The sequence below is a fragment of the Calonectris borealis genome, chromosome 5 (assembly GCF_964195595.1).
Source record: "Calonectris borealis chromosome 5, bCalBor7.hap1.2, whole genome shotgun sequence".
NCBI lineage: Eukaryota > Metazoa > Chordata > Aves > Procellariiformes > Procellariidae > Calonectris > Calonectris borealis.
Genome location: NC_134316.1, coordinates 24,360,910 through 24,385,408, shown reverse-complemented (window position 1 = coordinate 24,385,408; position 24,499 = coordinate 24,360,910). Strand labels below are relative to the sequence as shown.

Here is a 24,499-nt window from a genome sequence, read left to right as displayed (position 1 = left end):
GGAAAATAAAAGTTGTCTTTCTGCTCTCATGGGTAAAAATTCAAATAGTTCTCTATTTATCGCAGCAGATATTTTAACTCCGTCTATTCCCTGTCTCTTTCTACTTCAGGCTTTCAGGTACTATTTAAGTTTTAGAACTCAGAGCTCCTAAAAAATAATTTCCCAGCTCTTTTCTTCCACACTAAGAATTCATGACATAAATGTTAGTTCTGCAGTGCTAATATTTAGCACTAGTGTGTAAGGTGCTGGACTGGCAGACCTCGGAGATCTAGACCTACAGAATAGACACAACCAAGATAACAGTAGGTCACACGTCCTCCGCTGTGATCTGCTGGTGTGTCTAACCTCTTGCTGCTGTGAGAGTCGCTGAAGGCAAGGGATTGCAGCAGTGTGTTATGTGACGCAAGGCTCAGATCTAGGCTGGGAACAGGCTGTTCGCCTTCACCTTAGACTTGCCAACACTGATTCCAACCATAGGGAGAGCAAGGTACACATATATTTTTGTTTCCATAAACATAGTAGCTACTTGCATCCATAGTATCAGTTGCTAGGAGTTATACTAGAGATTAATTTGGCTCAACATAAAATCAGGCTAATCGCAGAGTTGGTTAGAAAGTCGTCTACCTATAAGAGGGGGCTGTTATGAATGATGGAAATCAGTTCTCAGCACATGCTAGAGGTCACTACCATTTTATTCTGGTATCCTTAGTGAAACATAGGTAGTAGAGGTACTGAAGTGTGAATTCTGTGACAGAAATGTGAGAAAATGAAACCATCGGGCTCCTTTCCTTCACTGGTGATTCAATAACTATCTAAGGTCAAGCGGTGGGCAACCGTGATTTCTTCAAACTTGGCCAGTCTTCTGGTTTCTCTAATCTTTCTGAGTCTTAACAAACCTTTGATAAAAAAGTCACATTGCCTGAAATGATACAAGAAGCAGAAGCAGGTTCTGTTTCTCTGCCTGACAAGATATGAGCAACTGCCATTAAGCCCAGCTTTTACTGAGAGTAAAAAAGATAGATGCAGTTCCAACCTTCCCGGAGGAAAGAGCTCTGCAGCGGCACAGGATCAGTTTTCTCTTGTGAGATGAGAGTCTGCCTGTCAGCACGCTGCTGACAGGCATACTAGAGCCTGCTTAGCCCACTTTGATAAAGTACCCCAGGGGCAGGGATTAAAGTGTTTGTGAGACAAAAGGGGAGATGGCGGGTACTTGAATAACAGGAGCTCCTCATGATGGTTGAAGTAAACCAAACCTAGGCATCCTTCATTTAACACAAAGCACGTTCATAATTATTGATCTGGTAGAGGGTCCAAAGTGTGAGAAGGTTCCTGCCCTAATTTCTGAGGCAGCTTTAGGAGGGAGGATGCTTGCTGGTGTCCTGTGCAGGTAGCCAGGGTTATCTCTGCAGCACATTCAGCGAAGATTGAAAGGAGACTTACAAGCTCAGGGCTGAAAGCAGTTGCAGTAGTCGCTCCTGTGTGAAGCTACTATTACCAGTATCTAAGCCCTTCCATTCTCTTAGGTTCACAGACTAGCAGACTTAAGCCAGAAAAGGTACAGTTTGCTCATAAAGCTGGTCCAACATATGTTGGCCCATGCCGTTCCAGCAAATCTGTAAGCTCTCTGGGGAAGGGACTCTCTGCTTCTGTTAGTTTACATGGGGCTGAGTACACTCGATTGTCCTTTATACATTATCTAGTAAACAGGGCCAATTCTAACATGTTATTGTCAGTTTGCAGTAGCAAATTCTGATGTTGCCTCTTTCCCAATTATAATTGATTAATGCTTATCAAAACAAGATATATTGCTGTATTTGTGTGTCCCCCCACACTTGTTCTTGTTTCCACTACCGTAGGACTGTAGGTGTGAAATTTCAGAAAATAAAAGTCTGAACTTTGCAAGATTTCTGGCCCTTAAATTGCATGCTTGACAGAACCGAATTTGTGTCCCTCATCTTCTGTCAAAGCTCCCAGTGGTTACTGTTGCTTTTGGCTAACTAACTGCTGGGCTAACTGGTTGTAATCAGCTTGCATTTCTCTTTCACAAATGAACATCAAGGGTCAGATCTCCCTTCACTGATGTCAATCCACTGGCTCTGTTGCATTTACTCACCCTGACATAAATGAGAACGAAAGTAGGGACCAAAGCTTCTGTATTAGTTGCTTGTGGCAAACTGTGGTCCCTTGGAGCTGAGCTGAAAAGAGCATTAGACCTGCCCTATGGCACGGGTAACGTGTAAGGCATATGCCTCAACTTTTGTAGGTAACTGGACTTACTGGATGCTAAAGGAAAGCACAGAAGCCCTGAGAATAGATTGCTCTTTTTTTCAAAGGTACAGAATAAAACTGAGAACTACAGAGACTGCAGTGAGTTGGTTACATGCAGAAAAAGTACTGCATAGCAGCAGCTGTGTGCATGGTCTTGAGCCCTGTCCTGGAGTGACTCTTCCCTTTCCCTCTGGATGAGCAGACACTGATAATTCTTTGGCGCCACTGGGTCTTACCTGCCTCTGGAGGCTGCCTGCAGAGAGGCAGTGATGACAAGGACAGTGGGGCACCAGGGACCAGTCTCAGAGCAGTTAATTCTGCTGGCAGTGCTGGAGAACTTACCAGCTTTTTGGTCACTACTGTCCTCAGCAGTATTTGAAGTAGCTTGCTAAAGACAAAGGTGTCTATATGCCAGTGCTAAGCTCTCTACAGCATGCAATCCCCTCTGGTTTATTTTATTTTATTTAAGACTCTATTTTTAAAGTTCGTAAGCGGAACCTGTTCTCGTCCTCCTTGTTGTTCTTGGAAAAGTACATTTAAAAAAAAAGAAGAGAATGGGACTGTTTTGAACCTTGAGAGAAACAGGTCTAGTCTGAGAAAAGCTTTTGGGTGAGAGGCTGTTCTAGCTGACCTTATTCTCTTAACCTTATTATATAGCAATGCACTGGCTAATGCTGTACCTCGTTAGCCTCTGCTGGGTGGAGCCAGAGCTGTCATCTCTCTGGCAGTCACCCTATATTGCTAAAAGCTAATGGAGATTCCCCTTTGGATCCAGTTTTAGAGATCTGTGATTTTAGAGCAGAGCTGACTTTTTTAGTTCTGAGTGCAGCAAAGTAATTAACAGCTAAGATTTAATAGGAAATGTAGAGAGAGTTGTACTTGCTGACACAAGTAAGGTAGAGTACAAACTTTTCCTGGGCTTGAAGCCAACTGGCTCTCTTTCTGGGATTCTAAAACTCAGAAACAATTGCTTTATTATTTCTCATTTCTGCTCTTTCAGTAAAAGAAACAGCTATGTAAGAAACAAGACTACTTTTCTCGTATCTGTAGGGAGCAACTTGTGATGGGAACCATTATCCTTTAAGGCACCCATCTCAGTTCTGAAGACGCAAGGCATTTAGAAAGACTGTATGTTTACACAGATGAACTAAACTAATAGGAAAATAACACCACCTCTTTTGAAACAAATCTGGTGGGAATAATGTTGTTGAAACTTCATTTCTGATTATAAACGTCCCCTTGCCACCCAAGAGGGGAAACTGCAATTGAAATCTGCCCTGTTCCTGAAGTGGTGCTGCTAAATAAATGAGTCACCTGTGAATTACAGGGCAGTAAATACATCCACTGACACCTAATAAAGCAAGGCAGAGTGAAGTTCCAGTACTTTACGGTGTCACCAGAACCCTATGATGTATTTATAGCCAGCTTCCCAGTTTTTTAATTTATTTTTATTTTTATGTTGTACTCGTATAGATTGGCTTTCTTGGCCTTTCTCCTTTTTGCCTAAGGTGGTTTACCCAATGGTTTGTAGCAAAGGAAGGTTGGTAGGCAGAACTTAGACAGGACAACTCCTCAGCACAGGGACAAGACACAGCAGCTCTGCTTCTCCTGTTCAGGGGCTACAAGGCATTTCCTGCCTATGGCCAGGGCAGTTTGGAGTGATGCCCATCACCGTTGTACGTCCCCTGCACCTAAGCTGGTATCTCTATGTGCGGGGAAGGGCTTGGTGGCAGAGTGAGCGAGCTGAGGACAGGATCAGTGATTTGTTTTGGAGCTACGTAATTTATTGTCCATTGAGGGCTCTGCCTTCCGCAGCAGCCCGAGAGGTGGCCACCATGAACAGGAGCTCAGGTACAGAGCAGAGCAGAGGATGTGGTCCGTCAGACTGTTACAGGGGAAGTAAGACCCCACGGATGCTACCATAGTTTAGTCAACAAAGAAGGTCCCTCTTCTGTTTTTTCTCTTTCAGCAACAGGGCAAACACTTGCAGGAAGGCGGCAAGGAGGGTATCTGTGCAGTTCCCCTGCTTTTCCTTCTAGAATTGTGCTTCCTAAAACACATCCATTTTCCATACAAATGAATGAGTTTCCACCATTGCCTTCTGGAGAAGCAGCACTGAGTCCTCAATGTTTAGATCTGGAGTCCCATTTTTAGTGATTGATCCTGTAGTATGTGATATATTCTGTCCTTTTTGTAATGCTGTAGCCAGAGAAAAAGAAAGTAAAATGATGGGAAGCAGATCTTTGGTATATTCTTGATAACTAGTTGGGTCTGAAATTTATTCAGAACAGATTTCCTGTATTTTACAAATAAACTATTCAGTGATGTATATTTAATACACACCATTCCCCCTTTCCCCTAAATCAAGCCCCCTGCAGTTTAACTACACAACAAATATTTCAGAGTACTTCGTCTGTGGACTGCGTGAAAGTCAGGACTTCTGGGGCGAGGGATTCAAGGTGGATGCCAGCGGCATCCTCATGGGTCAGGAGCCTTTCAAGAGTGATATGCCAGGTTATATTCCCCCTCCTCTCCCAAGTACGATTAGGAGCATGGGGAGGCTTCCTCTCGAAGGCAGGATCCTTCTGGGTATCCTACCGCATATATGGCAGCAACTCCGGTTTCCTCAACAAAACTCAGGGCCAGGAACAGTTGTCTTGCACAGATAAAACTGCTCTGTGCCCTGCGCATGGCACTGCAAATCTGCCAGCCAGCAGGCACCTGTGCCACAGGTTACTCACCCCTGTCTCCGGCTGTGTGCCCCGTTGTGAGGAAGGCTGATATTCACACTTTAAGGCTAACAAATGGCCACCAAATCAGTCAAACGTTTATACTAACAGCATGTACTGGTTAGGATGGAGAATCTCGGTGTCTGTTCTGTTCAGCTCCCGTGTCTATCAGTCACTCACTGGCTCAATGCCTCTGAGCCTCTGCTTCCTTATCTGCAGAACAGCACAGTAATACCTAAAGCTGTTGAATGGCTTCATTAATAAAAGATTTTAAAGCACTCTCAGATTCTTAGGTGGCAGATGTTGGATAAATTTGAAAGTAATATTCTTGCTTTCCAGCTTTACCATCCACAATCATTGACTAAACCCAGCAAAACACTGAAGTATTTCTGACTCCTATAGGCCCTGATTTAGATCACTTAAAGTTACTAGAAAATATATTACAAGCATATCAGCCTCAGCTAGAAGTACTAGGAGTGCAACTTGGGCAGATCATTACAAGTTACTGACGTGTTGTACCAAATCGAGATCAACGACCGAAAACATTGCATCTCTGCGTTAGGGAAATACTTATGAAATGAGTCAAGCAGGTTTCTGAGGCGCATGTGTGCACACCTACAAGCATGGATCTAGAGGATAAAACAAGGAAACTTATAGTCATAAACAATTTATTCCGGTTTGAATGAAGAAATGAAGGAGAGGGAGGCAGTGCAGTGCAAGGCAAGTCCTGGGGCTGGCTGGCTCCTTTTCCAAAGCTCCTTATTGACTCCCTGAGTGATCTTGCATAAGTCACTTCACCGTTGGTGCCTGGCTTCCCCAGGGTGGCTGGGGATTTTTGCCATGCAAATTCATAGGCAATAAATTACTAGATAATGTACCGCATTTATTTATTAATTTATGGGCTGCAAACTCTGGCTGCAGTCCTTACTCTCCGAGGATTAAGTGCAAATACACCTGTTTGGACTCAGCCTATTGTTGCAGGCGCATAAAAAAAAAAAAAATCTATACAAGCAGCATGGAGTTTCAATGAGTGCAGTCATTCCTGGTGCTCACTTTGCTTCTGTGCAGCTGCGGCCGCAGGACGAGCGCTAGGACGGGGCGGCGCAGGGGGACGGTGTCAAGCGCGTCCCTGTGGCACCGCAGAGGGCCGAGTATCGGCTGCGCGCCCCCCTCCCGCTCCCACCCGCACACGTGCCGCCGGGCTTCCGCGCCCGCGGAGGGCCGCCCCTGCACGGACAGGGGCGTGAGAGGCGGTGCTCGTGGGAGGCGGCCACGTCCCGTCCCCGCACGGACAGGGTGGGCGCGTTTCCCCAGAGGCTGCTCGGGGCGGGCCGCCGCCGCGGCCTGGCCCCAGCCCGTGGGCGCGGATGGGTGGGGGCGGATGCCGGGCACCGGTTCCCCGGGGCGGGGCTCTCCCCTCCGCCAGGGCAGCGCTGGGAGCTCCCGTGCAAAGAGTTTTGGGGGTCCGGGGTGTTTCCCGCTGCTGACAGCCGCCACCCACCGGCCCACCCCCTCCTCGCCCCGGGGAGCCGGGCCGGGGCGAGGAGCGGTGAGCGCGTGTGTAAGGCACCGGCGCATGAATGGCGGGGGCGGTGCCCGCCCTCCGGCCCCGCCTCCCTCCGCAGCCAGCCAGTCCCTCTGCGGAGAGCTGCCACCGCCCTCATTGGCTCGCCGGGGCCGGGACATTTGCATACAGCTCGCCCATTCGTGGAGCCGCTTCCCTGGCTGCCCCAGCTGCGCTTCACCTGCGCCGCCGAGTTGCCCGCACTTGGCGCGCCGGCCGCCAGCATCCCGCCCCCGGCTCCGCTCCGTTCCGCGCCCCGCCGCGCCGCTCCGCTCCGCCGGCCCCGCGCCGCCGGTCCCCCGGCCTCTCATCCGCGCTTGCCTGCCTGCCTGCCTGCCTAAGAAGACTTGACGTTGCCCTGCCTGGCTGCGCAGGGTTAATCGGCTTGAGCCCTCGGTCGCCTGGATCCGGTGGAAGGAGGATAACAATCCAGATCTCTGTGTGTGTGTGTGCGTGTGCCTAGCAGTTCTGCATTGCAACACTTGCTAGTGGAGACGCAACAGAAACCCCCTGGAATTGGGATAAAAAAAAAATCAAAAATTTACCTGGGGTCTCTGGCTTTTTTCTTCTTTTTCGTTTTCAATAGTCCTTCTCAGCTTAGTGAGAGACAGGGATCGCAGGCAGGGAAAAGTCCTCAAGGACCCCGTGATCCTGGAGGAACCTGGCAAGTGCAAGCTCCAGGACCCTCGCGCTGACATGTGCGGCTTTCCTGCGCTCTCCTGGAGCCTCGGTACGGCCGCGGGGTTCCTGGCACAGTAGATCCAGCCCTGGGAAACGGCGCGTCTTATTCTTCTGTGTGGGGTTACTAACCTTCCCCCTTCCCTCCCCTTCCCTCCTAGCACACGCTCTCTCGCACAGACACATACTGTCTCTTTGCCTCTTCAAACACACACGCATACCTTAGAGCCTCGGAAGCGACTCTCCTTTCTGCTAGCATGGGTCCCCTGGCATCATGAACCTTATCCTCTCTCCTTGGCTGGAATTCAGACTGCCCGTCTGTAGGTGCCCTGTGCCTTGACCATGCACCTGAGAATAGACCCCAGCATTTGCCCGGGACGCCGCCCCGCCTGGACCCTGTGGATGTGCTCCCTTTTTTGGGGATGTATCGTCAGCTCTGTGTGGAGTTCCTCTAACGTGGCTTCTTCTGCCTCCTCTTCCTCGTCTGTATCTCAGGCTCAGTATGAGCATCACTTCCACGGCAGCAAGCACCACTCTGTGCCTATCTCTATCTACCGCTCCCCTGTCTCCCTCCGAGGAGGACACGGTGGGTTCCCACTCTTGTTTCTTTCTAACCTTTTTGCAGAGCAGCTGGAGCAGCAGAGAGGAAACAGGGACGACGGCTGTGACTCCGGGGGAGGGGGGTCCTCCCAGCCCCTCATATTTCCGCCGTTAGCTCCCCTCCCCGTTAACCCTCCTTTCCTCCCCTGCCCCTTCCCCGAGAAGAGCCCAGGGCTGAGGACGAGCCGCTTCCAGAGTCAACCTCCCCGGCCGGCGTGGTCCAGCAGGACGGAGGGTGGGGGCTGGCGGGGCCGGGGCGGGCTCGGGCCGCTCCTTGCCAGGCGGCAGCGCCGAACACCTCGGGGCAGGCGGAGAGGCACCCGCACCTATCCCGCTGGGGGTGGGGTCCTCCGAGAGGGGATCACCAACTCCCTGGCTCTCGGCCCTAGCGGAGTCGTAGCGGCTGACACGGTCCTTGCAGCAGCGCATCTTCCCTGCCGCCCTCCCCGGTCTTCCCGGGTGCCCCGCTGCGGGAGGGCCGGCCGGGGGCACGGTGGAGGCGCCCGCCGCGGCTTCTCCCCTGCTCTGCCTGCTTGCTCGCTCGCTCGCAGCCTTCCTTGGTGAAGTTGTCGGGTGGCTCGGGGCGTACAAAGGAAAAGGCGAGGTCTCCTTACCCATGCTCCCCGCTTCCTGCGTGGTGCCTCGCACTGGCTTCCCGGGAAACTCAGGGGCAGGAAATAATAGGGAGTGGGAGCACTCCGGCAGCAAGGGAGAAGGGGAAGAGAGTGTCTGAGGGACGTCAAGGGGGGGGGGGGGGGGGGACCCAGCAGCATCCTGTCCCTAAAATGCTCAGTAGTGCTCAGCAGCTGGACCAGCACTGCCTCTTGCCCAGCTCTCCTGAGTCTGCCCACCCTGAGAGGAGTTGGCCCAGGCCTGGCTGATGTGGGGGCTCATCTCCACTTTCCCCTCTCCTCTATCCTGTGTCCCTTGGCTTCTGCCTTCAGCTATATCAGCCAGGAGAGGCAGGCAGGCCAAGACCTAGCCCTTTTACCTGCAGGGCTGCAGGTCAGGCTCAGGTCTGGCCAAGGTGTGAATCCTGCAGCAGCTCTGCTCTGCCACCTTTTAGGCAAAGGTAGTCATATTCTGGAATGGCGACTAAAGTCTCTGCTATTGTACCCAGCTCTGTCCTTCTCCCTCCCAGCTTGTTTTTCCTTTAGCTATTCCTGTTGGAAACCCTTTGGGGCAGGGACTGGCTGATCCCTCATATCCCTCACTTTAGCACAACAGGGATTCTCTCACATGGTCCTTGAGTATTGCTGCAAATAACAGGGCTCCTGCTGCTAATGATTAATAACCCATAACTGAGTTTCATATGAGTGGTGCTTAACAGATGGTCTTGATGTCTGGCATGGCACTGGTTCCCTTCCCGCGTGGGGCCTGAATGTGTTTCTCTTGCTTTTTGGGGTGGATGTGAACTTTGGGGTAGAAGTGGGAGATTGATAGGCTGACAGGATGCTGCCACTTGTGTCTGCAGAACTGGCTGCGCACCTCCAGCTCGACCCATTTTGCCCAGCGCCATTTCGATCCCAAGTCCTCCCCTCAGCAGCACGGTGCTGTTCTGCAGCGCCCTGGGCTCCCCCCTCCCACACTGCCAGAGCACCGGCAATCTGCCCTGCAGTGCTCCCAGCCACCCTCTTCCCATGCCCTCCAGCAGCTCTGCCAAAGCACCTCCTGCTATCGCAGCCCTGCTCTGCTGGTGCTCAGTTGTGACCCGCAACATCTGCCTCGTGGCTTTGTTCCTGAGCCCGTTCCCTCTCCAATGTGCCTCGACTCAGACCTGCAATACTGAGCTCCTTCTGCAACTCTGCCAGTGTAGCTATAGCCTTAATTGGAGGTCCATCCTTCTGTTTGAACACTTCAGACTGCTCTGCTGGTCATCCAAGCGCTTATCTGTGATACTCCAGGTTTCAATATCCCTGTAACCCTGACACAGCCCTGCCAGCACATCCTCCTAGCACCTACTGCAGCCATGTCATGCGGCATTTCAACCAACTGTCCCAGGGCTCTCCCCTCCCTTCCCCTCTCCTTCCAAACGGTCCTCTCCCTCATTTCTGACACCAATTCTTCTTCTTCTGGTCCTGCACAGACATGCTTCTGTAGCTGAGTGCTCCTATGATGGAAGAGGATAGCAAAGTCTGGCTCATAGGTCACTGGTGAGGAAAGGAAAGAAGGATGTCGCAAAACGTGATAGTGGTTAACCTTGATGTAAAAGGCAGGCAGTAGTGTGCGGGAGAGTCCGCAGTCTCTTTCCTGGTCAAGAAATGATAGTTCTTTTCTCCTTGATGACTTTTCCATCTGCCCTGAAAGCCCAGCAAAGCCTCATTTAAGAGCCCTGAGCAAAAGCTGTTATCAAGTTCAGTGAGAGACAGGCATTTTTTCTGTGTCCTCATTGCAGTAAGGAATCAAGGGAAATGGAGGGCTTGGGGAGCTCAGGCTGGTACATAACCCAGCCTGAGATTTTTTTTTCCTTTCCTAATCATGCCATGTAGCAAAGCTGGCATGGAAACCCCCTTTGGCCATGAGTAAGGGAGGGGGGGAGAGAGAGAGGAAAAAGAGACCATAAAGACAGCTGGTCTTGTAAACACACGCATGGTTTATTTTTGTGTTTTCTTTCACTGTTGCACAACAGAGGCCCTTAGAATTTGGATCCGTGACAGTGTTGAGGAGTCAGATCCCAGGGAGGCCGTGCACTCCCTGTGTTTCTTGGGATTTTTTTTTTTTTCCGCTAGAGAGAAATAAAAAATTCATTCTGACTCCTGCCCTACTTGGTGGCTACATTCATTCTGGTTTCGGAAGGAATCAGGTCAGGATCCTGGCCACCCTGCTGTGTTGCCTCCCAGTCCCGCAGTGCTGACCACTGGGGCTCAGTCTTGTATTTAACTGTATTTTCCTTTTTTCTTCTACATCCCAGTGGATTTCAATCTGTTTGAAGAAGCAGATTAGTATCTAGTACAGTGGAAAAGTAAATGTCTTGCAAGCAGTGAACACTTGTTTGGAGTCTGTGTTTAGTGCTCCTTTAAAATCAGTGGAAAACCTTCTTGTGGCTTAACTTGAACAGGACCGGGCCCAGATCTGGAAGTCGTTACTGTGCTGGTGTTACAAGAATTAATTCTGAAATCACCGAGCCGGTGCTTTCCGGTAGTTGAGCTGCAACCTGCAAATGTAAAACTTGGCACAGCGCATCTTCTCAAGGAGAAAGTCTTTGTAACAGGTTTACCTCCCTGTCAGCAGGGGAGCGAGCCTGGCCAGGCAGGGGACTTCAGCAAGTCAGAAGAAATCTTTTTTCCCATGTGGGGACCTTCCTAGACTGGCAGAATCTTTCTCCCCCAACAATAGGAAGAGAAAGCCACGATTCCTCTTTGTTTTACTAAGGGCTTGTGGGACAGAGGGAGGAAGAAAATCCAACTGTGCAACAAAGTTGGGGCTGTGTTTATTGAAAGTCCACGTGCTGAATCCTCCTGCCTCCCCTTAGCTATTTAGCACCCTGCTGGGTCAGCTGCTTTACCAGAGACTGCAGTAGTGGCTACACAGCCCCTCTTTCCATGTCCTCATCGCCTCAGCTGATGAATAATGCATGCCTCTGGTTGACAGATAAAATGAAGAGATTTGTGCATGTTGTATCTCAGTGATGAATTAATTAATTGGTTTCTCCTTTTCTCCTCCAGCTGTTTTTTCTCTGGCCCTCCTTAATGGATGGGGAGCAGGGGTGCACAGAGGTGACGTGATGCCTTGTGCAGATTGCCCCAGCTTTCAGAGCACTGCTGTGCAGGGGCAGCTATGGAAGCAATGGTGGGCATGGGGCATTTCTCTTTTGGTTTTCACTTTGTGGGGACTAGGCTTGCTCAGGCTGTTGCACAAGTCACAGCAAAAAGTGAAGGCTTGTCATGAGGACTGGCAGTGAGCAGTCACCAGATCTTGTAGGTGTAACTCTCAGGCCTCAGTCAATTCTTAGAAGTTCTGTCATTTATATGAAGCGTTTCCATCTCTTACCTCTTTTTTAAAATTAGCAAATGAAAACGAATGCTTGGACAAATCAAGAGAGTGTTTCCATAAAATACGCAGGTATTCTGCAAACCAGTGTCAAAGCTTGCCACACACAGCTATGACAGTGTACCCTCTTTATAATACACACGTCCTACTCCTTGCTGCTCCTCCAGTGTGACCTATTCCTCGTCTCAGGTGTCTTTGTTACTGCAATCCTGCCTTTTCTATAAAATACAAAACTAATTCCCGATCCTTGGCACTGCCCTTTCCCCAGTACTGAGCGGGACCTTCCCTGTTCCTCCATCATCAGGAGATTACTTTGAGCAAGGGTTGGTAGCTTTAACAAAAGGGAAAAAATCTTTCTATACAGAAAAGTCAGTGATCCAGTAAAATTAACTTCATTCAGAGCTGAAATTAGTGTTGCAGTTAAGGTCTGCAAAGACGAAAAGCTAGAAGTCTGTCTACTTTCTGTGGCTCACCTCTAGTCTCCTATCAACAATGAAGCCTAATTTTTTTGCAAAGGCTAGTGATTCTGTATGCCTGAATGTTTACATTCTCTTCCTCAGAGACATTAACAATGACTAATATTTTTAAAGAAAGATGAAGTCTGCTTAAATTGTCTCAAGCTGGCTATCCAGGAATCTACTAGTCCCTTGTAGTCTTGTTTAAGTGATCATAGCTGAGCTTTGCCCCCCTGAGCTGAGTCTCTGTAGCCCTTCTGAGAAAGCACAGCGTTCGGTAGTTGAACACAGGAAAATTCTGGTATGTGCAAAGGCTGTTTCCTCAAAACGAGGTTACTATTGGACTTACTCTTTGCATGCTTTTATATGAAACAGTTTCTGATCAGGTGCTTTGACTTCTTATTCTGTGCACAGTATTAACTGTTCCCAATTTGGAATAGCTTGCGTTGATCTGCAAAATTGAAGCTTAAGTTTGTTCAGCTGGTACTTGATCCTGGGAGATCCCAGTGATCATATCAGATCTGGAACATGAGAAACCTGATGTTATTGTTGAACCCTGTCATTCTGATTTAATGTATGTCTCTATGCTCTTTGAAACGTTGCTCAGACCCGAGCTGCTGAAGGTACAGTCTCTTAAGTCATGTATTTAAAAAAAAAACTCTTCTGGTAGCTACTTTGTGCTTGCTCAGTATCTCATAGCACATTTTGCAGAAGTGGGAATGCTAGTCCTGAGTCAGAATTAGATCAGGGCTTTCTTCCTCCTTACATTTCCTTTACAATTTAGACTGGATAGAGGTTTCTTCTTCTCTTTATATTTCTGCTTGTGGGTAATATAGCCCTGACTTGTCAAGCAACTGCCACATTCTACTGCAGAGGTGACTGCATTTCAAAGACAGATGAAGGATCCTGCTGTATGCTTTGTATAGGTATTGAAGTTGTAAAGAATATTGGGTTATGCGACATAAGCTACGCAGTCAGAATGCTGCAGAATGAGAATGGTACTTTTTATAATATTTCTCCATTTAAAAAATGGAATTTTTCTTAAAGATGCCGGCCAATTTTCCTTGTTGTGTTTTTTTTTCTTTCTCTTCTTTTGCCATGGCATGAAAATACATGCTTGAACAATGTTACGATAGTCACTGAGTTATTACATACTGTGCTATTGGAAGCTCCAAATTCCTTACACAGGTCTCACTAAAGGCAGGAAGAAGTACCTAGGTCATCTAAGGTGGGAATACTGACAAGAACAGGATAGTCTCCAGCCGGCGGTGGGGAAGTTCCATGGTTTGCTGTACAGAAGGTAACTGAAGAAAGAGCTGGAGCTTCTAAGTGCAAGGAACAGAAGTTTTGTCTGGGAAGTACACAGGATGATCATTCTTCTATTTTCTCCATTTCTATGTGCTGTGCCTTAAGAAGACCGTCTCTCTGTGTAGTTGCCCAGGATGACAGTCCTGTGCTGGTTGGCAGACATTTTTTGGTTTTGCATTTCTGTTCTGGTGGGCTTTGAGAACTATGAAAGGTCACTTGCACTAGAGAGAAAAAGGTGGTTTTCATGTCTTCTGCGTAACCTCTGCACACAAGACATCATGCTGTTGACCAGTGGCTCCAATTTGTTGGATGACCTTGGTGAAACATTACCTTTCTTTCTGACTTGTTTTCTTCTCCTGTGAAATGAAGAGAAAACTATTCATCTCCTAGGTGAGCAGTCCTGGTGTACCTGTGTGCTTTGAGATCCCTGGCAGGGAGCCACAGAAGTGTATGAAATCCCAGTAGTCCTCTTGGGCTTTAGGTGTTGGAGCAACTTAAAAGAGCAGCCTGCTTCAATCTCTCCTTGAAGGACAAGCAAGACACCTTCAAATTCTGGACAGAGATCCCGGTAGCATTTTCCCTCATGGCTTTAAAGCCTGGACAGGCTCTAGTGTCAAATGCCAGCATTAGTGTTTCCAAAGGAGCAGGAGAGCATTTCGGCTGGAGTGCTGGCTGTGCCAAATTCCAAGCAGCTGCTGGAGCCAGGGGCCTGCAATTCACCACGGCTCCCTCGCCACTCTCACAAATTACTTCTCTTGCGCTCTGTGTGTGTGTGTGTGTTGTTTTTGCACATTAAAACATAACTACTTATACCCCTGAGTGACTTTCCCCCAAACTATGAATTTAAAGTACTTCCGACACTGTCTTTTAGAATTTGAATATAATTATATGCTTTGGGTGTAAATTGTGGTTTTTGCTACATAAGAAACTAATGGAAATGATCTGCCTGTTCCTGTAGTTTACAGATTATACGCTTTAGATCGGAGGATGTATATTGAGGCTGCTTTTCTGTATGGTGTATTAAAATGAAAATGAAGTTGGTGTGAGCTATAGTAGTTGCTAAGCGTGAATAGCAGGCTGATCAAGGACATTACTAAATTGATCCAGTGCTAAGGTTTACTTTATCATCTCATAGTTTTGCACCTTTCATCTCTTTGCATTCTTGATGATGGAGAACAGGAGAGTGGAAAGAATTTCACAGTCTATAGAGGGCCTTGTATCTGCAGAAGCTCAAGGGACAGGGTGAATGAGTCAGAAAGACATAAGATGTTGCTAAAAAAAGACCCTTCACTTATTCTGTGAATAACACGTGGTAAAGAATCAGGGAAGAATTTGTTTTCTAGGGGGCTCAGGAAAAGAGTAGCATCAGGCTGACTCACCTGTTTAGTCAACAGGCCAGGCTCCATTTAATAACTGCAGAGTAAATCCATCTCCACGCTATCCTTGGAACATGGTTTTGAATTTAGAACAAATTCAGCATATCTACATTAAGCAGATCAAATTACTGGAAGGGGAGAGGAGGTGAAGTTTGGTTTTTTCCAACAGTTTAATCTTTAACGTCAAGCTGGATGACATCAACTGATTGTCTGGACGTGTTTGGTGAACCCTTGGTTCCTTGCTCATCTGCTGCGCTGCCCAGTGAGAGTTCTCATGACTCCCTGTTGTGGCTGGATCCTGAACTTACAGCAGCCTGCTGCTCCTGCTCCAGCTGGTTTGCTTAATGACCCCAGGCTGTGGAGGCACTACAGGGATGATGTCTGGAAATGTTTCTATCTAGCTGGTTCTGCAGGTTTGCTGTTTCAGCTACCAGATGTTTCAGTGCACAAATGTCCTCCACTGCTGGTGAAGGCTTCAAACCATAGCATGAGGGCAAAGCCGCAGAGTATGGAAATTTCCCAAATAGTTTTGGGAATGCAGTTACGCGGTGGTTAAGGGACAGAACACAGAGTAGACGGCTGTGTATCAAGCACACTGGTCATTAACGGTGTTTCTCCCTATCTCACCTACAGAGCATACATAAACATGGCTTTAGAGAAGCCACGTCAAAACTTTCAGTACTGCTTATTTTGTCAAGCAGGAAAACTGGCTTCTTAAGCATGTACGTGTGGTAGCAAATGTTGCAAGAGGGTTTGAGATCTGCCTGCCTTCTGCAGGCCAAGTGAACATCTTTGATTAAAACAAGAATTGACCTGAAATTGTTGAAGAAATGCAGTGTTTTCAAAGAAAAGAATAAAAAAAAAGGCCTGATTAATTTTGATTCAGTTATTATGCTGCCTGGACTATACATGCCAAGGTCTCCACTTGACTCTCTACTCTGGAAAGATTCTCACTGTGTGGTTGAACACTTAGGAATCCCTGTGTTTATTGGATTAAAACCTCTGAGTTTCTTGTACTTCATCTTTTGTAACTTCCCTGAGTTATGGTGATCATCTGAGACAGTTTCACTCCAAAGACTATTGGAGCTTGTAGTTATATAGACACGTTTTCTGACCTACAAGCACTGTGTGTTGTTTAGTATCTGATTGAGGTGAAAGTGGAAACAGTAGGTAAAAACCTGACATTTTCCTTTTTCCTTTGTTTGTTGTTCTTGATTTACTTGTCTCATGGTAACCCATCTTAGCTTTTCTCACATTCTGATTATGCTACTGATAATTATGATGTCCTGGGCTTTCACAGAAGGGTTTGTCATTCATTGATGTCCACTGAGTGCAGTGTTTAGGAATGCTGGTAGCCTGGAAAGGACCTAGAGAAATCTTAAGTTTATGTGGCCTACACCTAGTCATCTGCTTCTGTAACCTTTGTGTAGGATTGCAGGGAGCAGGACCCCCTGCTCCCCCAATATCATCTTTTCTTTTGCCGTAGCTATTCCAAGTTTCCCTGATCTTGTCCTGCATATTTCCGTCCAGCATGTTTCCGTCAGTGTAGGTTTGCAAGATACTGATGGCTTTCAATGCCTTTTCACTTTTTATTATCTCGCCATGGACTCTGCACTCCTTCCTGTGCCCTCATGCATTCAGAGCCAGTTCATTAGAGGCAAGGAAAAGGCAAAGAAATTAATTTTCCCTGAGAAATGTATTCAGCACCTTATACAGGCTTGAAGAAGAGAAACAGAGCAGAGAATTCCTACTATCTTCTTTTCAAACTTTTTTTTCCTATGGAGGATCTGCAGAAAAAATGTCTGTGCCCTGCAAGCATCCCTTTACCTGGAGACTTGCTTTTCTGGCACTAGGCACTATGAGCACACCAGGCTTGCAGTAGCCTGGAACAGAGTAAGGTGATGGGGGTGCCTGTCCTCCAGAATTGATGTGTATTGGCTTAGGAAAAAAAGGAATATGTCTTGTAACCGAAGATCAGGATGGCAAATTCTGCTCAGATGAATGCCAGTAGTGTATCTAAGCTTATTTTGTTTCAGGTAATTGTTATTTCAGACAGGTTGGTTTCTACGTAACAAGCCATAGACTCAGGCTACTTTTCCTGGCCCAGTCATTTAGGAAAATATACAGTGGCAAAATGAGCAGCCTTCCCTACTGGACTAATTAATACTTGATAGCTGATTTACAGAAATGGTGAAAACCTGAGCCTTTTGTGCATTCCTTGCTGAGAACTTTTGCCATTGATGTCAATGAAGTCATATCCCACTTGGCAATGGGCAATGCTGAAGAGACTTTTCCTCAGCAGCAGCTCTGAGCAGAACTGGGGACACGAACCCCCAAACTTTTTCCCTAGCTCTGCCACCGGCTTACCTTGACATACTGGATGGTGAATTTTAGGGGCGCATCAGACATTGCCAGGTGTTTCAGTTTCCCTATGCTGTAGTGCAGAAATGTGATGAGTATTTAAAATCTCTTTAGATCCTGACATAACCCATCTGAAAGGAAAAGTACTATATTGTTATTGTTCTTTCCTAACGTACTGGAAAGATATTTTCAAACTTCAGCCAGAATATTCGGTCCTTTGAATTTAAGGATCGTCACAGCGTTATGGCTCCTGGTACTGTCTTTGGATGAAGTCCTGGGAATTCATCCCTGTAATGCCCTGAGAAGGATTGGTGCCTTTTTATGCAGCCAGTTCTGCAAAGAAATATTGATCCTCATCCCAAGAATACAGTGTCAGAAAAATGGGGAATGCCTGGGCTGTGTGGTTAAATGCAGTGTTTTGTTTCAGTCATTTCTTTCTGAGGGTGAGTGATTCTCTGCTGCTGGTGACGGTTTCATTTACTGCTTCAAGGAGCATTATGGACACGCATTTCTCTTCGCTGGTTCCAGAAATCTGGGGGGATTTTTTACACCAGTGACCCAAAGAGCTGACCATATCACCTTAGCCTCTACTTTCAGCATCCGTGTTCACTGTCTTCTGCTTCTGTCACAAGTTAGATCCTGTCTGCAACTGTTCAATCCATTCATTTCACCAAAAATTGTGAACAAAATTATCAAGGTGATTTCAGCTAGTGAGGGAAAGAAGAAGGTAGGGAAAGAAGAGGAGGAAGATGGAAATTAAGCTCAAGTGTAAATCAGTCAAGGGTACAATTCCCACTCTTTCTTTCTCTTTGATCAGAGGTAAAGGAGGCAAGGATTATCAGAAGAACCATTAAAGAATCAAGTATTTTTCAACAAAAGACACAGACAATTTGAAGCTGGAGGAAAAAATACACTAAAGAAACAGGAAAGGAAGGAGCAGTACCAGAGCTCAGCAGCAGGGCTGCCCTGTTGCCTCCTCTTGATCTGAGCTGAGGAGGTTCAGGATGCTCTGCAGAAGGCTGTAGAGTCTGCAACTTGCCCACCAGAGCCCCACGCTGCTGATGTTCAATTTACACTGGTCTTTTAGCCACGTGCTTTTTTGACCTTGGACCTAGGCTTCAAAGTATTCCATATGCTTTTACAAATCCAGTTACTGTGATGGTTGAAACATCCATTTAGCTGCTTTTTTTTTTTTACCATTGCCTGTGTTCTTGGAAGTCTTATTGCCAATATCTAGAACAGGACATTAATATATTTATCTTATTACCTACCGGTCTAAAGAGTCAAGGCAATTTTTTTAAAAATTATTTTCTAGGGAGGGAGAAAGGGTGGCTTCTGCTGCTGCTCAGCATGGGAAGAGCTATGCAAGGCTTTATTTGTACTGCTGAGAAGGTCACTGGGACAGGCCCTGGAAAAGGCTGGGCTGTACTGCAGTCTGCAGCGGTGCCGCGGGGTGCGTGCGTGCCCCGCCTGTGCTCCCCTCTTACACAACAGGAGACAAAGAGGAGGGGTTTGTTCAAATGGAGTGTCTGAATAGTGGGCGTTTTTGTCGGGGCACCCCTGCGTGTGTACGTAGGGATATGTGTAGTATTTCTCCTCAGGGAAGCTTGCTTCTCTTCAGAAGCAGGATCTGGTTTTTATATTTCTGCTGAGGTTTAGGATTACGCGTAATTCATGTCCGTAGGGAAGCTGAGTTCAGATTCACGAAAGGGCTAGGGGCTGTGTGCGGAGACTATTTCCCTCTGAATACTGAGTAAAGACAAAGCAGTCGTATCTGCAGGAGCAATTTGTTTCTTCTTTTATCCCATTTCACAGCCTGAGAGACCATCCTACAGCAACCCTTTTCTATAGCCTTTCTGGGTTCTTGGATTCAAGGGCACCTTCTAGGCAGATTCAGTCCCTGGCCTTCATGGAGCTGAACTTGACGGTGTTTACAGAAGTCCTAGTTAGTCAAGAAGTTTAAAATATGGCAGCGGAGTCCCTGATATGATATGAATGTAATGTCATCATTTTATGGTGCAGTGCTAATAGTTTCTAATTATTTATCAAATAAATTATTTATAAATAAAATAATTATAAAATTAAATAATTATTATTACTTATATTATCCTCAAACTAAAAACCAAAAACGCAGTGGATGGCTTTTGTAAAAGATGAGATTTCTGTTATCTTTGCTGTTTACATCATCCTTGCTCTGCATGTCTTGAAATGAATCACAGAAAAACAGCACAGTCATTCCAAAAGAATTTGTAGGAAGGTTTTAGGATCCTGCCATGCAAACCTAGGCTCTATAAATTCACGGACAAGACTGTACTATTAGAAAATAATTTTGAGTCTTATAGTCTACAGTCTTGTAGGCTACAGTCTTACAGTAGCAAAGATTCAGGAACTAAAAAAGATTTTTGGTTCAAATTACAGCTGAGTCATGGATTCGGTTGGTAATCTCTGAGGACAAGGCTTGGAAAATGTATGAGTGAATGTAGAAATTCACTGATAAAGAAATCCTGCATTAGAGTTGAGGTAAGCAAGGGACTAAACTGTCCTGAATGCTGAGCTGCAGATAAACTCACAGTACAATCAACGATATGTCAGCACCAATTTTGGTTAGATGTTGATACACAATTAGGAGAGACATATCCAACCTGAAGGAAGAAATTAATCACAGAAGATGATAAGAATTTCCATACACATTCGTCCATCTGGTCTGGTATTCTGTCTCTGGCCGTGGCCACTGCCAGATGCTACAGATGGATGCAAATAACCTCTTTGATATGTTTAATTGTATATCCCAAGGGAGGGTTGTGGTTTTTTTCCTTGACCTCACAAATGGTGATCACCTTATGCTGTAAAGAACTGAGAAGGAGATTCGTTGCAGCTTTATCCTAGTTATAATAATTTCACATGCCATTCTTTATTAATAAGCCTGTTTCTTATGCTAACTTTTTGCTTAGCTATTTTCACATTGCTATCTCAAAGCATTTTATGTAGCTTCTTAGAGCGTCACAGCACTGATAGAAGGCAAGAAACCAGTTTTTGTATTTCTTGTTCTAAGATGAAAAAATGGGACACGGAGAGGGAAAGCAGTTTGCTGAGTCAGAAACTGTCGCCACATTTAAACAGCCCTAGTTCTGATGAAGTCCCTGGGTTTACTGCTGTCACTTCACTCCAGGCCATCAGGGTGCCTGATTATTAGGCTTTGGTGGTTAATAGAGTTTAGGCTATCTGAATGCAGCTGTGCACAAAGTCAAACCTGACAGTACAACCTGGCACTGGTGACGCAGACGTCCACTGCACCTTTCACATTGCTTTTACTTGGTGGCATGGGTATGTTTCTGTCTAGGATTTCCTCACAGAAATATGTGCATAGGGGAAGGAAGCACATGCATAGGTAGTCTGACACTACCAAGAAGCATTGACCGTCATGATTAATCTATTCATGTACCTCGAGTCTAATGTCTCTCAAATACTTATGATTTACTGTTTGTGGGCGGATTGTTGGTATGGTGCATGTGTATTGGGTCTTCCTGGAATATTTGGCTCACTGCACATGCATTATAGCATTGACCCGTGCATAAGCACTGGAAAACTGGATGTCTAGAAATGCCAGACACATGTACGCAACCCTCCAGCTTCCTCAGACGGAATTTCCAGGTAGAGGAATAAGACATATTTGGGGAAATATGTGCATATGGAACCCGTACCTCTTTCTCTTCCTAATAGTAACCCGCATCAGGGACTTCTGAGGACTGGAAATATGGTGTGTGTGTGTGAAAGAGAGAGACTACGCATTGCTTTGTAGAAAAGCTGGATTTGTGTGCGTTTGTGTGTAGTAAAAGCAATCTCAGCCATGCTAAATGCTGCCAGAAATGTTTTCTCTTCTGCCTCCAAACTGCATAGACATTAAGCCTATTGTGTCCACTTTCAAAAAGCAGTTGCCATGTATCACAGCGTTTCAGTTACAGTCTATGGTGCATAGGAGTAAGTCCTTTCTATTCAGTATTTTCATCTAAACTAATGTAAGCTTCCCAAAGAGCAGGTTTCAGATAAGAATATCCCACAGGGAAAGAGGCAGAGTGGTCTAAGCAAGGAATATGGAAGCAACAACTTCTGGATATGGGTCCTGTTTTGACCCTGCCTTCTGCTATAGCTCTAGACAAATCAGAGCTTCACCTCTGCATGCTCTAAACTCCCAGCTGGTCACGGGAGTTGAAATACTTCCTTATTTCCTAGAGGCTTGGGAGCCATAACCAACCTGATCTTACTTTCGCCATTACAAACCAGAAGACATTTGGTGTCAAGACAGAGTCTGTTGTGCTGGCACCGCACTCCCAGCTGGCTAGAGGTCACGTCAGTTCCCTCGCTGGCACAGTCTGTACCTGCATATCTAAAGAAGTAGCTCTGACCTGCGGATCCCAGTTTCAGCCTCGGCTGTGGTAGTGTGCAGAGCACTCATGTACGTTGTGCCAAACCCGGATGAAAATCTTCATTGATCTCTTGTATTTTCTAGCAGTTGGCAGACTCAGCAGCAGAAAAGGCATGTCAGGGAACATATGGCCTGGGCAGAAAGGATTTCCCTCTGTTGTAATCTATGATATGAGTAGAGTAGGGTACAGTGGATGAAGAGCTGTCCCACCTAGTTTATTCAAGATTTCTTTTTTTCCATCTATGACAGGGGACCAAACCCCAAAATGTTGAAAATGTTGAGCTGGCTATTCCAAGGAATTCAGAGAGAGTCAGTCCAAGTATCTCCTTTCAACAGCTACTGCTCAAGGGAGATAGATCATATCTTTATGTGAAACATCCAAGCACCTGATGCAAAATAGCAATAATACAACCCTTTCTCTGTGCACAAACACACCCATTGTATACACTTGCTTATGACTTACCACCATATGCAGGAACTTAAACAGAAACTTTTATAGGAAAAAATAACATAATTAAAAGATGTTTTCCCAAAACTCATTCCTTCCCTAAAATGCCTCTAGCCCTCAAACTACTTCTGCAGCAACCTTGCCGAATTCATCAGAATTCACCAGAAACAAAATTCATTCAGTGAAACCAAGCCACAAATGGCCTGGTTTCTGTAGTCACCATAGTAAAAAGTCGCTCACAATAAAACCATGCAAAACCTTGGATTTAACATGTGTGGTCCAGAATATGAACCAATGCTGCCAAGTCATCCAGTGCTGCAAAGGCCCTCATGGAACTGAAGCTGGTGAGACCAGAAACCTGCCGTGTACCATCGTGAACTCAAACAGACACTCAGTAAATAGAAACATCCAGTTAACAGGGGGAGAACATTTTTCACAAATAACCATTCTAACCTATCAGCCCTGAACCTCAAGGGAGTCCTTCAAAACAGTTTCAAAGGAAGATCTTAGAAACTAAAATTTGTAACTCTTAGACTCTAAAAATCAAGGGCTCAGTATAGCAATATTGATTTATAGTATGTTGTATTTCTTCTTACAAGCTGTTATCTGTGAACTCCTTCATGTTCTATAGGCAATAATTAGTTCTCTCTCTGTCCCACTGAGGGAGAGAGCATATTACTATTGCTAGTACCACTCCCCACGGATCTACAGGTAGCAGTAACCTGTTCCCTCAAATTGACTAATTTATTAGATAACAATGTTAACTTCAGAGCCGGTTGGTCTACTAAAGGCAAATCTTGCTCATTTATATCCTTTGATCATCACGGGTAGAACAACATCATTACAAGAGTTTCAATCTTTGACATTTTTTAACTTCATTAAGTATTTATTTATTAAGCTTTCCAAACAAAACATGTTTTTAATGAAACTTGAAACCTTATTGTTAAATGCCTAAACTTGTCTAAAACCCAATATAGAACAATTCCTATAAATAGTTCACTTCTGATGAATTACCCTTCAGTGGAAGATTCTCAACCAATGCTAGTCATAAAAAGATTTGGACACAAATGCAAACAAAAACGCACATTTATGCCATTAGAACCATTCTGAAAGCCCGGGTTACATGAGCATTGATCCATTTAGAAGGCTCCCAAAATAGTGGCTGTTATTTCTCCCTTACTTGATACAGTGTGGCTTCAACAGCAGGAGGAATGAGAAATATTTCTGGATCTTAGCTGTAGGTGACTGGGGCTCTGGAAGTGAATATTCTAAACCATGCTATCTTCCCAAGTTTTTAACCTTAAAACTGGATGTTTGTTGTATTATGACTCTCTAGCTGGGATTTTAATTGAAGAGGAATTTTTAAATTGAAATTGGTGTCAGTGGGATTCTGAGAAAAAGCATTCAAAGACGATGAAGAAGTGTCATGCATCAGAAATAAGGTCATGGTATTCCTTTAACCACCAGTGTGGAAGGAACCCAGTCCTGTAGGTTTTTCCAAACCAAGTTGTGGTTGTGGACTTCTTAAAGTATCGTTGATTCTGTTATGAAAATATTTCAAAATGAACTTCCATACTAATTCTGCACCAAGAAATTCCAGTCTGGAACCTGCTACTGGAGCAAGCCTGAACCATGGCTCAATCCCACCTTCACTGCTAGGTGCCATACCATGTTTTTTTGGTGTTTAAAGCTAGATAAATTTAAAGCCCAAACAATTCACTGTGTAGGCAATACATTGTTTAGGATAAACAATACGATATGCTAATACAATACATTACAATACCTTGTTCAGGCACATATAATAGTCACATTTGCATAAATGAATAATCCTTGCATGTCTCTACACGTTATGGATTTGCATACCTAAACTAGATGTTTTAAAATTTGTTTCTCAGTGGCAGTTATCAATTGGGATACATAATTTTGATGAGATCACAGACGTGTGGGACAACATTTAGTCTTCATTTTGCAAGATTTCTGTCTATGTCTTTCTTACCAAACTGTTTCCTGCTAACATCATTGATACATAGCTGTGTGTTTGTGAATCTGGAGGAGAGAAAGGTCTGAGAATCTGTTTCTGGATCTTCCATTTTCTGGTTTTACAATCTTAGCCAAACTACTTACTGCAGTTTCCTCCTATGTGTGGGAATTACGATAGTGACCCAGCTTTGTAAAGCATTTTGAGATACATAATAGTTTTTGATTATGTAAAAGTCAAGTATTATTGTAAGTGTACAGAATGATGTATGTCTGCATGTACACATTACATTTAGAATGGAGTCCTTGATTCTACCCTTAA

The 24,499-nt window shown here is 45.6% G+C and overlaps 1 protein-coding gene across 3 annotated transcripts in view; it reads left to right on the top strand.

Annotated features, from left to right (window-relative positions):
* Positions 1 to 7,581: 7,581 nt before the first annotated feature.
* The window catches only part of NRXN3 (neurexin 3), a 391,483-nt gene continuing 374,565 nt past the window's right edge, over positions 7,582 to 24,499 (top strand). For all 3 annotated transcript variants that reach the window (XM_075151408.1, XM_075151410.1, XM_075151409.1), the window contains exon 1: positions 7,582 to 7,825. In XM_075151408.1, coding sequence (XP_075007509.1) covers positions 7,582 to 7,825 — 244 coding nt within the window. The remainder of the gene's footprint in view (positions 7,826 to 24,499) is intronic.